The following is a 16,818-nucleotide window of genomic DNA, read 5'->3' as shown; positions in this document are numbered from 1 at the left end:
CATTTGAGCTTGGATAAACAATGTAAGGTCTATAAGCTGATCTATAAAGCTATAGACTTCTTTTCTTTCTAGTGCAGAGTTGTCTCCTTGACAAAAAAACTAGCTTCATCACCCATCATCATCAACATCACCAGAGAGAGAGAGAGAGAGAGAGAGAGACGTGATCAAGGTCAATTCCGCCATGACTGCTGCCACATAAACCTCCACTGCCTTCTCTCTACTGCCGTAGCAGCTGTCGCATTTACAGTCTTCGTCGCTAGAACACAACGCCGCCTGTTATCCTCAAATCTCTTCCGTTATCTTCTTTCTTTTAATTCTTTCTTTCCAAAGGTGTTACCTAAGGCCTCACTTGAACCCCTTTCACACCTACTTAGAGTCGAACTATTTTGGTTGCCATGTTCACATTGCAAGTCTGAACCGTTAAGCTAAATGCACATATACATTTTGTTAGTTACATCTACGCATGAAAAGTAGAAGTCCCAGAAGAGGAAGAGATTCGATGAAGGAGAGGTCTTCCCAAAGGAAGGATGGCAAGCACCAACACGCAAGCAAAAGAAACTCAAAGAGCAATTCCTCACAATCCCGAAGAGTTGGGATAGAGAGAATGCTTTCTTTGTAAACAAAAGGGACATTTGAGAAAAAATTGTCTAATAAGCACTTACAACATATATCTAAAGGAAGCTTTTCATAAGATCTCAATGAGATCTATTTTTGAAGGACCCTAGACTAATAATCCTCTCATTTTTGCCAACTTTGCTATTGTAGTACCAAGCAATGTCCTATTTAATACAATGAAGTTTGCAAATCCAAAAACCACCTCAACTATGCTAAGTATTAAGCCTTGTAAGCATTCATTCAATATGGAGCATATAACAAGCCAAGAGCCGAAGTCCAACACCAAAAATTATCCATGTAATTTACCATCAAGTCATGTATGACAAAAAGTGTTTATCAAGCCAAGGAATTGTATCCTTATATATCCATCTCAAACTTATCAAGCAAAAATATTTATGTATATCATGAAAAATGAAGCAACCAATGGAGAGACCAAGAGAAAGATTAACAAAGCCAAAGAAGATAATAAGATTAAAACCAAGATGAAGGCCAAGCAAAGCAACCATGTGGAGGAGCACCCACACAAGATGAAGATTTAAAAAAGGACCAAGCACACTAAAAGAAGAAGAAGAAGAAGAAAGGGCCCAACCACCCACTAGCAATAGCAAAGAGGCACCTAGTTGGGGGGGTGGGGGTACAATTGACAATCAATGTAATTTATATAATCAACTAACGACCTTGTAGTAGGTTGAATAGGGTACCAAGGGGGCGTATTAAAATATTTGTATATGTGGTGCCTTCTTTTGTTTGAAAATATATATACATACATGTGTGTGTGTGTGTGTGTGTGTGTGTCTCTCTCTCAAGCTCCTGTCATACTCTCTCTCTACATCTCAAACTGGGAAAACCTAAGGAGAGAAGAAGAGATGGAGGAGTTCTAGGTAAGAAGCAAAAGAGCAAAGCTCACAAGCCTCTTCAAGAAACACTCCCTATCTCATAGAATAGCTTGTATACATAGAGAAAGCCCTTGAGATGGAGTCAACACAAAGAAGGAGAAAAGAGAGGAGCTTTTGATTCCCAGTCATTGAAATGGTTATACTAATGTTTTTTCAACCTTATATATGACCTTTTGGATTTTAAAATTTGGACAAGGTCTAATTCTCATGGGTGTCCGCTGCCTGTAGCTCTTCTCAAGCCCGTGTTCGGAGTCTTGAGACCCATCACACGATCTAAATTTTAAAAAAGAATCTTGACTCAGTCCACTCACATTCCATTAAATGCACATTAATTTACAGCTTGCACAAGAGAGCCCCATACTCTAGAAAAAATTAATTTTACATCCTTGTCCCTTGGGCCATGTGATATTAAAATGTAGCACAATTCTAAGACATTTTTCGCTACCCGTGCTTTTCAAATTTTTAAGTTTCCTATTTGTAAATGTCCAATTTCCCCAACATTATGCATCCAAAAATTACTCGTTTTTCAAAAGGAAACTTCCAAGACTCAGCAGCAGTAAAACAAACCTTACGTCCTATCATTCTAAACGAGACTTGGTAATTACAAAATTAAGGAACTAGCATAGTGGTATCTTGCTTACTTTTATAATCCTTAACGTATGTCTACATAAACTGCGGAACTAAGCCTTTGGGTCTTACTGAATGGGGCTACAGTTAATCCTGCTAAGTCAATTAACGCCTCCGGACAATTCTGAATGCTTTTCAAGAGTAAACTACATTATTGGGCAATTTGTACCCACTTAAAGATGACACTCCACATCATACAATGCAATGAAGCCACTAGAACTTTATCCAAGATGTAGTAGTGGCAAATACTATGAATGTGTCAAGATTCATGGCACTAAACATTAAGCAATCATCACTGAACACCAATGCTTGGCCTGAGTCATCAAACACATTGATAGCACATTCTCGGGCAGAATCCCAAGTCTAAGATAAGACTCGTGAAACTGCATTACAAAACATGATGAAACTGCTTGGAACTCTGCCTGACATATAACTTGAAGCAAGGGTCAAGATCCACAGCATTAATGTATGAATGGCAATCATTGAACACTAATACTGACTTAAACAGATGTGGAAAAAGCAAGTTGATAAACTGTGTAAAGTGCTGCTTTACTAAGGAGCATACATGGAGTTTTTAACTGCACAGGGATATTCAGAAAAAAGCATTCACTTGTAAGGGTGCTGAGAAAAGTTCTTTTCAGCAAAGTCTGCTGTCATCTGACACCCCATAAACATAAGGTTTCAGACTACCTTTTACCTTCGGCGCATGCCTCGCACAAGGACAGGGTCAGATGGACACTCCACAGCCATATGCCCTCGCCCTCCACAGACATTACAGATGACAACCTGTACACAATCCCTCTTCATGTGGCCTGGCTGATTGCAGTTACGACAGATTATCTCGTGGAAAGAACCCCCAGATCGAGTAGAGGAAATAGTCCGAGGGCAGTCTCGTGCCAGATGTCCAGGCTCACTACAGTTGTTGCAGACAGGGCTGTTTATGCAATCCCGAGCGAGATGTCCAGACTGACGGCAATTATTGCAGGCTTTCTCATTTGGACAATCCGCAGCCAAATGACCAGACCTGTAGCAATTGTTACAAAGGCTAGATTTTGGCAGCCCTACTTCACGTGCCACACATGACCTTGCAAGATGGCCAGGCTTACCACAGAGATTGCAAACAGGTTCATTGCGGCAGTCACTGGCAAGATGACCAGGTTTCTTACATTTCCGGCATAAAGGCTCAGTTGGACAAGCTGACGCAATGTGCCTGTCATAAGCAACCATAACACTTCAAATGATATTCAACACCTTTGTTCTAGCATGAATGTTCTTCTCTAAACTGCAGAAACCTTACCCAGACACCCCACAATTGTTGCAGACAGCTGCATTCGGACAATCTCTTGCATAATGCCCAGTCCGTCTGCAATTGTTGCAGAGCTCAAGGGGTCTGTTGCAAGTAAACAAAAAAATATTGCTTATTACAACTGCAAGATGACAGCTTTTACATTAATGTCATTTAAAAGCTATAGCCAGAAATATTAAGAGCCCATTACAACTGCACATAAATGTCATACACGTAATAATTTGAAGATGGCAAGAACAACCAGTCATGAGCACAAATTAAATATGGCAAGCATTGGAACATACAACCATATGTCAGACGGTGGTTAGAAACAGTATAACACAGTTCTCTGTGATTTTGATGACACAATCTGTATAATCTGAAATTGTGATGATAGAATACTCTAAGATATAGTGTCACAACATGAGAAAAAAGAACATCTATCCTTTTTAGTAAATACACATTGTCACTTATTGAATTTGGCTCCTTTATAACTAATAAATATCTAGAAAAGTGCATAAGAGCTGCTACTAATGAGTGGTCACAAGTTCTGGTCAACCCACACGCTGGGTCACAAGAAAATACACACTATCAGAGTGCAGCAATGCAAATGCATATGCATGGACCAATTGTAGATGCTAAACACAGAGAAGAGAGAGAGAGAAAGAGACAAAAGAACACTGAGAATGCTGAGCACTGAAAGCTGAATAAACAGGGCAGAATTAATACAAAGGGCTGTGTGCATATGATGCCAGCTGGAAACCTCACAAAAAGGTGTGCCAGTCTGAATGACTGATGTGACCAATGTGGGGCCTAAAATAGGCAAGACTGTGGGGCTGGAAGATGTGCACTCAACCAACACCAAGCTGGTCCAGCAAGCAGGCCTGGTCAGCCCTGCCATATGGCACGCAGGCCGAATGACCCGCCCTGGCTGAAGCATTACCACCCATTGCTTGGAAAACAAAACCGCCGCCAAAGTACCCCGGACGACCTACATTAGTATGCATGCCTTGCTGTCCAAAAAACATTAGACTTGCACTTCCAAGTTGGCCTTGCATATGCATCAATTGCCCTGCTAGCATCATTTGCTTATGCTCGCTTCCCACATTATGAACATCATGCTATTGTATTGGCACTTCCTTCGGTGCCTTTTGTTGTCCCGAAGCTCTTTGAAGATAATTTCCTCATCTTGCCTTTGCTGCCCTCTTTTAAGGGGTGCAAAAGTGCATAAACCGAGGATCTTTTGCCAATTGCACACACATTTCAGCAGCTATCATCAGTTGATCTTTAAACTAGACCATGAAATTCCTCTCGCTCTTGCATATACTCAGCTTTTGAAGGCCTAAAAGGACCCACATTTTGGTCTAAAACAACATTACCAGCTTGTTGCCCATGCTGCATGCCTTGTCCAAGATCAAACACGCGCGCACGCGTACACACACACACTCTCTCTCTCTCTCTCAACCTCAAAAACGTTTTTCCCACTTGCATGGGCAAGTTTTGCCAAGTGGCAACCTTCCAAAACAATTTCCAGCACTATCCAGCTTCATTAATTTTTAGAATATTAATTTTTTATGTCTCAAACAAATAATCTGATTGGCCAACAATTACATTTATCACCTAAGTGATCCTGAGCGCTCATTAGCCCAAAACTAGCATTTATTAATTAATTAATGACAATTCCTAATGGCTAATTAAATATCCTAGGCCAAGTTTGGACACCAAGTACCACCTAATACCTATCAAGCATAACTTATTACAACTTTTGCCAATGTCACTCACTAATCACCAAGGGTACTAAGGTCTCACTGTCACTTAACTCACTTGCATTTCACATGTGTACCTCCATATGCACAACTTAATAATGCCAAAGCCAAGCATTAAAAATACACATCCTTGTGATAACTATCCCACAGTGTTTCTCTCACAAACTAAGAGATTTCTCAGAATAAAACTATGAGAATATTACTTTCTTCATGACAATGATGTCCAACAAGTCCACGAGACTCCAGATCTCAAAGAAGAAGAGAAGCTCACCCCATAGTGCTATAGAAATCTGTTTTGATGAATTTTAGATCAAAAACAACAACATACCTTACTATAAATGGACTTACAAAGCTGCATAATAGAATCTCCATACTGAGAGGAGAAGAATGGCTATTGTCCTCATACATGTTAGCTTATGTTTCATCAATAGAACCTCCAATTTATGCAACAAAGAAAAGAAGAATAACTATCTCCAAACTTAGTAGCAACCTATCATAATCACGTAAAACATTTACCAAATAAGCATTTTCTATAAATATAAACCTAACATCTCTATTAATACCTAATATCTATATCTAGCATGTTTTTTAGGATAAAACTATTTCTACAATGTTTTGGGTAGTTGCTCAATATATTGAAGCTCTTTCTCAAAAGGTGCTCTTTCAAGTTTTGCATGTCATCTATCAAAGTGTATAGCCTTTTGGCAATTTCTTGCTTTTTAGCAATTGTGAAGGCTTTTGGCAGTAGTAGCATGTGATGAGGATCGTATCCTATGCACCATATAAAGAAATGCTTGACTACAAAGTACTAACACAATCGCATGACAAACGCACAGTTTGATAAAGAAACACAAATAGAGTTAGAATAATACAGAGACAATGAATACAAAAGATTAAAAAATCTGAATAATGAACAAATACAATGCTCAATGCAGTATACACACTATGTAGGATGACTATTGAACCTCAAACTTCCACGTCTCAAGCACCGCGACATAGAGTATAAGCTAAAGAGTATGCCGTACTTTGACGGATCCCGAAACACAACAAACAACCTCCAAATATAAACACCCCGAACAACATAGTATGCTTAACAATTATGATATTCACTTGTTTTCGAGATTTAATATAAAAGAAAATGAACACTTAAAGCTGAAAATGAAAATTACTCACAAAATTACAGCCATGAAAATGTAAAAGTAATGGAGACAAGATTGAGGGTCGAAGATGGGCAACCCCCCCCCCCCCCCCCCGAAGGAATGTATTTCTACTCAACCCAAGTCCCTTAGGGAAGAGCTCAGTTACAATCAACCTGAGAGTGAGGAGAAGTAATTCTCACTCTCACAAGATCATGCAAAGATATACGAACACACATGCATTATCTATTATGCAATGATAAGAACTGATTTCTTTAAAGTATGAGAGAAGAAAGAGGGAAAATCAGCCTTTCTCCATCGTTGATCAGCAGTACATGGATAGAGCTTGCTTCTTGTTGCTAAAATGGAAGAAAGAGCTCGAGAAGGAGGTGTCGTAATGAATTTACAAGCTTGTTGTCCTATAAAACAGCAGTGCTAGAAGTGGGAATATGGAGGAATTTGATAATGGAGAAGTGGGGGATGATGATGGGGATGGATAGGGCCAGTTTCTGGCTATCTGTGGGTGCTGTACATGAGTTTACAGCAAAGAAAAATGATGTTAAATGAAAAAAAACGAGCTCTTAATTATAGGAGAGGAAAGAGCTAGTACAAAAGGGAAAAGTGGAGTAGCACAAGACAAGTGTCCAACCACATGTCATGAGATGTGACAAGTGGTGGGACACTTGGAAACTTGTGTGACAAGTGTCTTGACACTTGTCTCTTCTCTATGGCCTTCCTTTTTGGGCTGAATACTTTCAAGAATAGAAACAACCAAATTTAGTAAGCACAGTCAGAGTACAGAATTTTCTATTTTTAGAATGACATCCCTATTTTTTAGGACTAGCATTTTTAGGCTAATTCGAGGATCCTAAAATTTAAGAACCTCCTAAAATTTAGGAACCCCCCAAATATGGGTGTCATGTGAAAGCTTTTTCCGTGTACATCGCAAAAACGGTATCAGAATCTTCATGTGACTTTCCTATGCAAAGAAATGTGCATTTTAAGCTTTCAACCCACACATGCACATTGTACAAGCATTTCATGATCGTGCCATCTTGTTGATTGTAATTGTCCAAGGTAGGTTCAGTACGTATGTACGGATCGTTACCGTACGGTACGTATAAATCGTACGTTTTGTATACGTATGAAACATAAAAAACGTGATCATTTTTTTCATGTAAAATTTAGGACCCAAAACGTGATGTGTCTAACAATTTTTGTATCGCTTGGTTATTTGTGGATTTTCCTGGGCAAATTGAGACAAAAGCCCCAAACGTGTTCACTGTTTCAGTGTTTGTAGGTTACGTGAGCTACAGGAGGCGCCAGCGTGCACAGACCACGTACGTCTAGTCTCTCTCTCTGTCTCTCTCTCTCTCTTCGCTCTCTCTCTCTCTATCTTTGTGGGCTCACATTCATGCATGCTGGAGCCTCTCTCTCTCTCTCTCTCTCTCTCTCTCTCTCTCTCTCTCTCTCTCTCTCTCTCTCTCGCGCGTTGATTCTTGTGCACGCGCGCGCACATATTTACTGATGTTTTTCTCTCTTATCTTGCTCCAGGAGCCATCATGCCGAAACCAGTCAATCCCTATTGAAAGAAGTATACCAATATACTCCATATCGTCAACACTCCCGGGCAAGCTGGTTCAGGTAGTCGCAGGTGGTCATGCAAATTCTGCAATTTCACATTGACCAGTACAATTATGCGTGTAGTGAAGCATTTGACGGGCATCAATTGCACAAACAACTGTAGCGCGTGCAAGAAGGTGCCAAAAGCTGTCCGAGAGAAGTTGATTGCTGAGAACTTCCCAGTAATGGGCTCGTAGCATCACATACATGGGCTGCAAAGCCACTGTCAAATCCTGCACCTTTGTCTAAAAAGACTCATCTAGGATACGCCTTTGAATGGCTTTGGTCGTCTCTTTTTGTGCATGAGACATGTCCATCCACTTTGGGTCCACAACTGTCTGCAAAAGTGGATCCCTAAACTTGAAGAGCCTTTGCAACACCAAAAACATGTATGCAAATCTGGTCGTGGAGGGCCGCACCATATCTAGATTACTATGGCTACGAAAGATGGCTAAAGCCCGATGTTTCTTTCGAAAGAATGTGGTCATCCTAGTAGCATCTGAAACTGTGGACTGCACCCAAGGTTGGATCACATTCTCTTTACCAATCTCCATGATGGCTGTACGAATATGCCCATAGATAAACTCGCCTGTGATCTTCTCTTCTGTCTTCCCTGCATCTACAGCGCGCAAGAAATAAGTACCAAGACAAGAGGAGACAAGTATATTTATGATGTGCCGCCTACGTATATCACTCCATCCATCAGAGATGATGGTGCATCCAAACTGCTACCAGCCAGCTTTCACTGGGACCAATGCCTTATCTATTAAGGCCTTTTGCTCGTCAAGTGCAGTGGTGCGCATTTTTTTGTAATCCAACCCACACCATGAATCTGTAGCACTAGCACCCAATTGGGCAATGGCCCTAGCCATCCTCTTCTACTGCTTAGTTCTTAAGACATTGAAACTGATGTTGCACTCAATGAGAGTGCGAGCAATCTCCATCTCAGCCACCTTCTGACGCTCTCTCACCCAAGACTGAGAATGCACACGTGAAGGCAAGGTGGTTTGCCTAGGCACATGCACATCATTAGAACCTTCCTCCTCCTCCTCCTACATGACACAAGCCCTCTTTCTACTAGCAGATGGCTGCTCTGAGGCAACGGGCTGAGACACAAAACTCTCCTCTACCTGTGTAGGAGAATCACCAAACTCCCCAATAAGAGCATCGTATAAGGCGTCTTGTGTTTTCTGGGATCCTTGGCCTTTTGCTGCTGCCCCCATTGCTGGGAAGTTCTCAGCAATCAACTTCTCTCGGACAGCTTTTGTCACCTTCTTGCACGCGCTACAATTGTTTATGCAATTGATGCCCGTCAAATGCTTCACCACACGCGTAATTGTACTGGTCAATGTGAAATTGCAGAATTTGCATGACCACCTGCGACTACCTGAACCAGCTTACCCGGGAGTGTTGACAATATAGAGTATATTGTTATACTCCTTCCAATAGGGATTGACTGGTTTCAGCATGATGGCTCCTGGAGCAAGATAAGAGAGAAAAACATCAATAAATATATACGCCCGCGTGCACAAGAATCAACGCGAGCAAGCGTGCGCGTGAGAGAGAGAGAGAGAGAGAGAGGAGAATCCATTACGAGAGAGAGAGAGAGAGGCTCCAGCATGCATGAATGTGAGCCCACAGAGAGAGAGAGAGAGAGCGCGCAGAGAGAGAGAGACAGAGAGAGACGAGACGTACGTGGTCTGTGCACGCTGACGCCTCCTGTAGCTCATCTAACCTGCAAACACTAAAACAGTGAACACGTTTGGGGCTTTTTTCTCAATTTGCCAAGGAAAATCCACAAATAACCAAGCGATGCAGAAATCGTTAGGCACATCACGTTTTGGGCCCCAAATTTTACATGAAAAAAATAATCACGTTTTTTATGTTCCATACGATCCGTACGTACGTACTGAACCTACCTTGGTGTTCACACCCGTGCACATATAAAAGGCACAAGGGCCCTTTATTCCCAACATCATTAAGCACATTTTAGGGCTTTTTTAAATCGCTAATCAACATATAATGCATTTTTAGCTCAATATACCACTTATATTCACAAATAAGTTTGTTTTCTCGAAACCAAAGGGCAAGTTTTTTTCTGAAAGGCACAACATTTAAGAATGACATCTTGGTAGCAATAGCAACAGCTACAAGCATGCAAAGAAGCATTGCAATGGGCAACTTAAAATTTTTCTAATAAACCAAGATTTGTGAGAGGTCGATCTCATATTTGGCTTACTTGCATAATCTTCGTCAGTTTCCAACCTACAAAAGGTACCCTTTTATGGCACAAAAAAGTTTCCAATATAAAGTTTATCTTACTCTACTCTACATTTGATGATGATATCTCTTTCACTCATTATAGAGAGGCAAAGCAAGGACTAAAACATTCCATAATGGCAACATGTATTCACCATGAGAGAGCATCCTTATATTCATTTGTCTTCAATATACCACCAACCGTCCAAAGTTTCATCTATTTTAGGCATTGTAACCATCACAAATATCTTAAGCAAATGACACCTCAAATCCCAAGAACCATAGGCAAATTTCTCAAACAAGTTTGTTTAGATGAAGACAAGAGAGGATCTTACTTGCAAAAAGAAAAATCTTCTTGTGTGCTGAGAAATAATGAACTCTTAGAAAAGCCACCTCTTCATTAGCTGACCTTTGTTTTCTTATGAAAATTGTAGCAAATAATTGCCCATTATCTTACACTAAAGAAATCAAGGATAATTCTCCTCGAATAATAGTCTCTTCTAAATATCTACTATCCTAGTCTTTTGAGTAACACATGAATGTATTAAGTCATTGATCCTACAATGTCTACCAAGTTGCATTGGCAATTCAAATTTCTACTTCTATTCTTTATGAACCCAAGGATACTGGTATTTTCCCAGACTGAAGTTGCAAGTTAACACAAGTGATATCAATTGAGGATGGCACATTAATCCTACCTAGTTGCATTGGCAATTCAAAATTCTACTTATGTTCTTAAGTTGACAAGTAGTATCAATTGAGAATGACACATTAAATAATCTTCATGGCTATTCTTGAAAAGTAATAATCCAATGTTTAGGTTGTTGCTGGTTGTTGCTGCCTTGCCTTGGAGGACATTACCGGACCCTAAAGGCCATCACCAGCTGGTTACTCTAGTATTGCATGTCACAATGCTTGTGTTTCTCTATGTTTTCCCAATCTTACATGCTCACCTATATGGGAGAACTCCCATTAGAAGCATGGTACATATTGGTTACAACACCTTCATTGCAAGCTATCCTCAAAGAGCCACAAGTCCATATTTCCCATTATATAGAAAATGCCTCATTTACAAGATCAACTTGTGAAAAATGGTGTTTCAAATTCACAATTGTAATGACAAGGTACGCTATTAATAATCACTCGCTCCACACTGCAAGAACTCATTTTATATTGGTGCTAGAAATTTGAATTTACCATGCACGCTATCCCCCTTCCATCTTGAAGGACAATAGAACAGCCAAGGGCTCTTGTATACAAAAATGGCATTATTCCTTAGTTCTTCCATTCGAATTTTCTTTGTTTCTCTACGACAAGATATATTGTGGATCAATTATACTCATCAATTTAAAAGGCTTCTAGTACATTTGACTTCTTTTTTCTCCCTCTTGCTTACTCTCAGGCTAGGAGATCCCAGCCCCATTTGCTTCTTTGCATGGTCCACACAACTAGATAAGAATCTAAGCCATCACTTACCTAGGCTCCTTGGTGCCTACAAATAACATTTAGTTTCATATCAAACACCTCCCTTGAAAATTGATTGCATATGGTAATTCATCAACACCTTGGCATATTGCAACAAAGTTTTCTACTAGTCTCATAGGTTACTTTGGCCTTACACAACCCCCCCCCCCCCATGTGTGTGTGTGTGTGTGTGTGTGAGAGAGAGAGAGAGAGAGAACTTTGTTAACAGACATCACATGTTTATGTAAACAAAACTATTAAAAAGCTATTTTGTATATCACCCCACCCCTCAAAAGCTTTGATCCCCTACCTTCGGGGCTCTCCTATACTGTTTTAACATGCCTAAGAATTGCAACCATTTTTTATTGCAATTCATCAGCAAAACACAACAAAAAGGGGGCCATTAAAACCCCTTTGTAGTTGCGATTAACTCTAAGACTACTCTATAATAGCATAAATTTGGCATGGTAGATGGTACATACAGTCTTGCTTTACCACAAGACTTGAAAAGTGTAGTTCTGGAGTCTCCACATCAAGATAAAAACAACAGAAAATATTCAGACAGCCTTGACCTTTTGTATAACCTTCAAACCTCCATACTCCCATCACCATTTAGTCAAATACAAGTATATCATTGCCAACCAAGACAAGAAGTGGCTTGCCAAGCGTCACCAACCGCATAAAAGACAGAACACCTCTTGACAACTACAGCAAAACCCCTTTACACTCCATCCACAAATCAAATGGTGCAAGAAACAACTATTTTATTGTCAAACAGGACAATCATAGCTCTCCATCAAACCTCCACAATGTCATACAGACAGCACAAATCAAATCAACAACCTCAGTTTGTACAACGGTCCAGCCACTGCTGCTGCAGAAACAACACACAAACAGGAGCAGCAATCTGAAGGACCTTGCACTTTTGTACAACACCCCCTCCACACACTCATCAAAGATTTTTTAATGTAGACAATACATTGCCAACCAATAAAAAGGGGGAGAAAGGTAGCTCTGGCTCAATTAGGCCTCCACACAGCATACAAGCAGTAAAAACAGCCTGACAACCTCAATCATTGTATAAAAGTACTCCCTCTACATTCCCTTGATCCAATCATTTGCAACTAGAAAAAGCTCTCTCATTTGCCACCCCCAAGAGCCATTGTTACAGCATTGTTCCTCCTACACACTCCATAAAATAATCCTCTCATCCTAGCACGCATATTTCAACCATAAATCAAAAATGTGAGTAGTTTCCCATTGATTGAGTCTCCAGAACACCGCAGAAACATCCGGACGCACCTCAAGTTTGCATACAGTACTCCCTCCACACTCCATCAACAAACCATTCAGTGCCAAAACAGCTAACTCACGTCCAGCCAAAATAACACTTAGCTCCACATCTAGGCCTCCACATTCAGTGACAAAACAATTACCTCACTTCCAGCCAAAATAACACTTAGCTCCACATCTAGGCCTCCACAACAATAGACAACAGCAGGCGACATGCCCTTCTCTGTAGCACACTCTCTCCACGCCATCAAAAAATCACCAACCAAAAAAGTAGTAGCTCCCCTTCAATCAAACCATTGAAACCAGTAGAAAACATAACAACTACATTCTTTCTCTACAATAACTCAGCTACTTCTCTTCCAAACCTTCATGATATGCATATCCCATTTGAGTCCCTGAATAATCACAAAGCACCCATACCCTGGCACTTGAGTCTCAACCCCACCAGCTGTAATAAGCTTCACAAGTAGCTTCCAGATCAGTAATCAAACATATACATAATATGCCACTCCCACCCTCCAATCGTCACTCGTCAGCTCCAATACCACACCATACAGCACAACAAATGCAACTTCTGTGGTTCAAAGACGATCACCTGGAATCCCGGGAGCTCCCTCTGTCACGAGGAAATGGCTTGTATGGATAACTGCGCCGGAACCCTCTTCTCCCCACAACACCGCTCTCAGGGCGCCGACCCCGCGGCAAATCCAAATCATCAAGCGCCATATGCTGAGTTAATTTCCTGCGCCTACAACACACTTCTTACAACAGGCAGCTTTCTCACCCCGTGGTTCATCAAAACAACAACAATCAATAGAGAATGCCTTCATTCTCTGCTCTGAAAGAATCATCAAGGGGGACTTCCAGAGGAGAATTGTTGCAGAAAACCAAAACAAAACGGAAAAGGCCCACCTTTAGCAGATCAAAAAACACGAGACAACAGCGGAATGGCCACTCGGGTCTGCCAATTATTCTTTTGAGAAAGAGGGGCGAGAGGGCGAGAGGGCGTACCTGCACAACAGCAGTCCCCAGCTAAACCGTAGGGTTTCTGTTGCCGCTACACCGGTAATTTGGTAAATCTGCCAGTCACAGTGCCTAATTAAATAGGTTCGGTTCTTAGCATTTTTTTTAAATAAATCCAGCGGATGCGGTCGTAGCGCACTGGTTTAAGTGCGCGTTGAGGTTTATTCGCTACGTGAGAAGTTCAAACCCTCGGCTGGGCATCTCTGGCGGTATATTAAAGTATCTTCTCGCCTCCAAAACCATAAAATCCAATTAAGTGCTAGATCAAGTTAACATTTACCTTGACAAAGATGGCAAGGCTTAGCGTAATCTTCACAAATAGGAGATATGACATCGGATTGTAATGTAAAGAAGCACCAATTAGAGCTTCTTTGGGTAGTCCTTATGATCCTTGTGTGCATCAAATGCACTTTAAGCATCAAGAGGAGTCTTCTGGACAAGCCATCAAAGTTTTGACTAAGAGCAAATCAAGAGATTCTAGGGGATGCTACTATGAGATAGCAAACCTTCTCCAAAGGCATATGAGAGAATAGCATAAAAGAACTTCCTACAAAATCCATAAAGCATTGAACCTGCACCATTATTCTACATAACTTTAATATGCATCATATCATCTACAAAGTCTTTCTCATCATCAACCCAAATAGATGTTCCATGTACAAGTTGTACTTTCAAGTTGCTCTATAGACTACTTTTCAATCATACAAAACTCTTGGTATCTAATTACTTTCAATCTATTTTTAGCTTTCTACAAGTATTCTTTAGGTTGCTACACTATTAGTTGCCATAGGTATTCGAGTTACTGCAATCAATTCTATTGCTACACGTATTCCATTTTTTGTACTACAACGCCACCTCTAGTTGTAAATCTCCTAGCAAACTGCAATTCTGAGTTAGAATGGTACATCTTCTAGCAAATTGTAATTTTGAAATGTAATGGTATGCTACAAACCCAAAATTTACAAAAAACTTGAACTTCTTGAAGTGAAAATTCAGATAAAATCACACGTTCCTACTATAAACAAGTACATTATTATGCATGCATGCATGCCTTATCTTCACACCTTGCCACCATAGCCTTTAATGAGCACAAAAATTAGGAAAGCTCGGTTAACCTCTTAACCACTCAAGAAAATAACATGTTTTAGCACCACAATAATATATTTAGGTAGACCTATGGACTCTACATTTAGATTGACCTTGGTGAATCTATTGGTCACTAATCCTTTGACCCTTTGGGCCATGTATCCTTACGCTCATCTCTTTATATCCTATGCTCTAATATAGGCTATCCCTTGAACCCTTTACCTTGTCAAATCCCTTAGTATACCAGCTTGTTGCCCACTATCAGCATTACGGTCGAGCCATCCTATGGACCATGTCTGCTCAAAATCTGTCTTAACATCAATCCTCCCTTTTGGAAGAGTTTTTGTCCTAAAAAATGGAAGTGGAAAATCTCTTGTTGAGTACAGTAATGTTTATCCATGTAGAACCTTCTTCATGTCTATGCTTCCACTTGACCAAAACTTGTTTACAAACATGATGATGTGTATGATGCTTATGGAGATCCAAGATCTACTATAGCTCATGAGGTTGAACTAGAGGCTCGTTAATATTTACAAACATTCATTGGTCTAACGAAGTATTGTCATTACCAAGTTGCTTTTATAAGTGATTAACATGAAAGATTGGATGGACTCTACCTGAGGATGGTAAATCTAATTTGTATGCAACTTTATAAACATATTAAAGGATTGTGAATAGGCCACAATAGTTTGGAGAAAATTTAGGAATCTATCTAGACTCTAGACGATTTGAATGTTTTGGAATCCATAAGTAGACCTTGCCACCCTTTTAAAAATGATCATATACTTTTAGCATATCAGACTAATCTTGGAGAAAGTCCTTTACATGTTGGATCTTCTCATTGGTGAATCCCACTCTGATTGGTGGTCGAGGTTAAAATCCATACATAAGCATAAATGGACTAAACCCTGTAGTCACAAGTAACATTCTGTTCTTCCCCCCCCCCCCCCCCCTCCGCATGGGAATGACCTTTCCCCCCCTTTAAAAAAAATCAAATTAAAACGAAATTTTTTTACGACCCCCTCCCTGGCGACACCGTCAACTGGCGGAGGGAGGGGGGAAGCCAAACGACAATCGAGGGGGGTCAAGGAGGAGATCACGACGGCCAAGCTGGAGTTGGCGAAGATCGCCGATGGAGGAGAGGACAGCATCGATCATATCGATAGGGGGAGGAGCACATGTGTGCTACCTCACTCCCCCTCCACTACCTCATTCCTCCCCCCCAATTATAATCCCCTCTCCCTTATATAAACCCCCCCCCCCCCCCCCATCGTAAGGGGTAGGGGGGATGTATTGGAACGGAAGGGCCTGGGCGCTGAGAAGCACGCTGAGGGAGAGAAAGAGAAAGAGAGTGAGGGAGAGAGAGAGGAGGAGAAGAAGGCAAAGAAGAGGAGGAGAAGAAGAGGAGAGGAGGAAGAGAAGAGGAAGAGAGAGAGAGAGAGAGAGAGAGAGAGAGAGAGAGAGAGAGAGAGAAGGAGAAGAGGAAGAAGAATAGAAGAAGAGTAAGAGAGAGGAGAGAAGAAGAGGAGGAGAAGAGAAGAAGAGTAAGAGAGAGGAAGAGAGAGAGGAGAGAAGAAGAGGGAGAGAGAGAGGAGAGAAGAAGAGAAGGAGGAGAAGAAGAGGGAGAGAGAAAGAAGAAGAAGAGGGGAAAGAGAGAGAGAGAGAGAGAGAGAGAGAGAGAGAGAGGGAGAGAGATTCTTTCCCTTCCCCTCCGAAGAGGGTGGTCACACGCATCTCTTTTCCCC

General features: G+C 40.9%; 1 protein-coding gene and 1 pseudogene across 4 annotated transcripts; both read right to left on the bottom strand.

Moving 5' to 3' along the window:
• Positions 1-2,417: 2,417 nt before the first annotated feature.
• On the bottom strand, positions 2,418-14,132 carry LOC148033109 (uncharacterized). Of its 4 annotated transcripts, none has more exons than XM_087683839.1 (4): positions 13,976-14,094; positions 13,560-13,706; positions 3,436-3,528; positions 2,418-3,348 (listed from the first exon to the last, which is right to left on the bottom strand). In XM_087683839.1, exons 2-4 carry the CDS (start codon positions 13,688-13,690, stop codon positions 2,832-2,834), a joined length of 741 nt encoding a protein of 246 aa, XP_087539965.1. In that variant the 5' UTR covers positions 13,691-13,706; positions 13,976-14,094; the 3' UTR covers positions 2,418-2,831. The 4 variants fall into 4 exon arrangements, with proteins under 4 accessions (XP_087539965.1, XP_087539966.1, XP_087539964.1 ...); XM_087683840.1 differs by lacking the exon at positions 13,976-14,094 and adding an exon at positions 13,877-13,957; XM_087683838.1 differs by having other exon boundaries at positions 2,419-3,348; positions 13,560-13,712; positions 13,877-13,997.
• Positions 7,866-9,468, bottom strand: LOC148033110 (uncharacterized; annotated as a pseudogene).
• Positions 14,133-16,818: the final 2,686 nt, after the last annotated feature.

This window comes from Lygodium microphyllum, chromosome 8, assembly GCF_053477565.2.
Source record: "Lygodium microphyllum isolate KBCC chromosome 8, Lygodium_microphyllum_v1.1.10, whole genome shotgun sequence".
Taxonomy (NCBI): Eukaryota; Viridiplantae; Streptophyta; class Polypodiopsida; order Schizaeales; family Lygodiaceae; genus Lygodium; species Lygodium microphyllum.
This window is presented reverse-complemented; position numbering and strand designations above follow the sequence as displayed.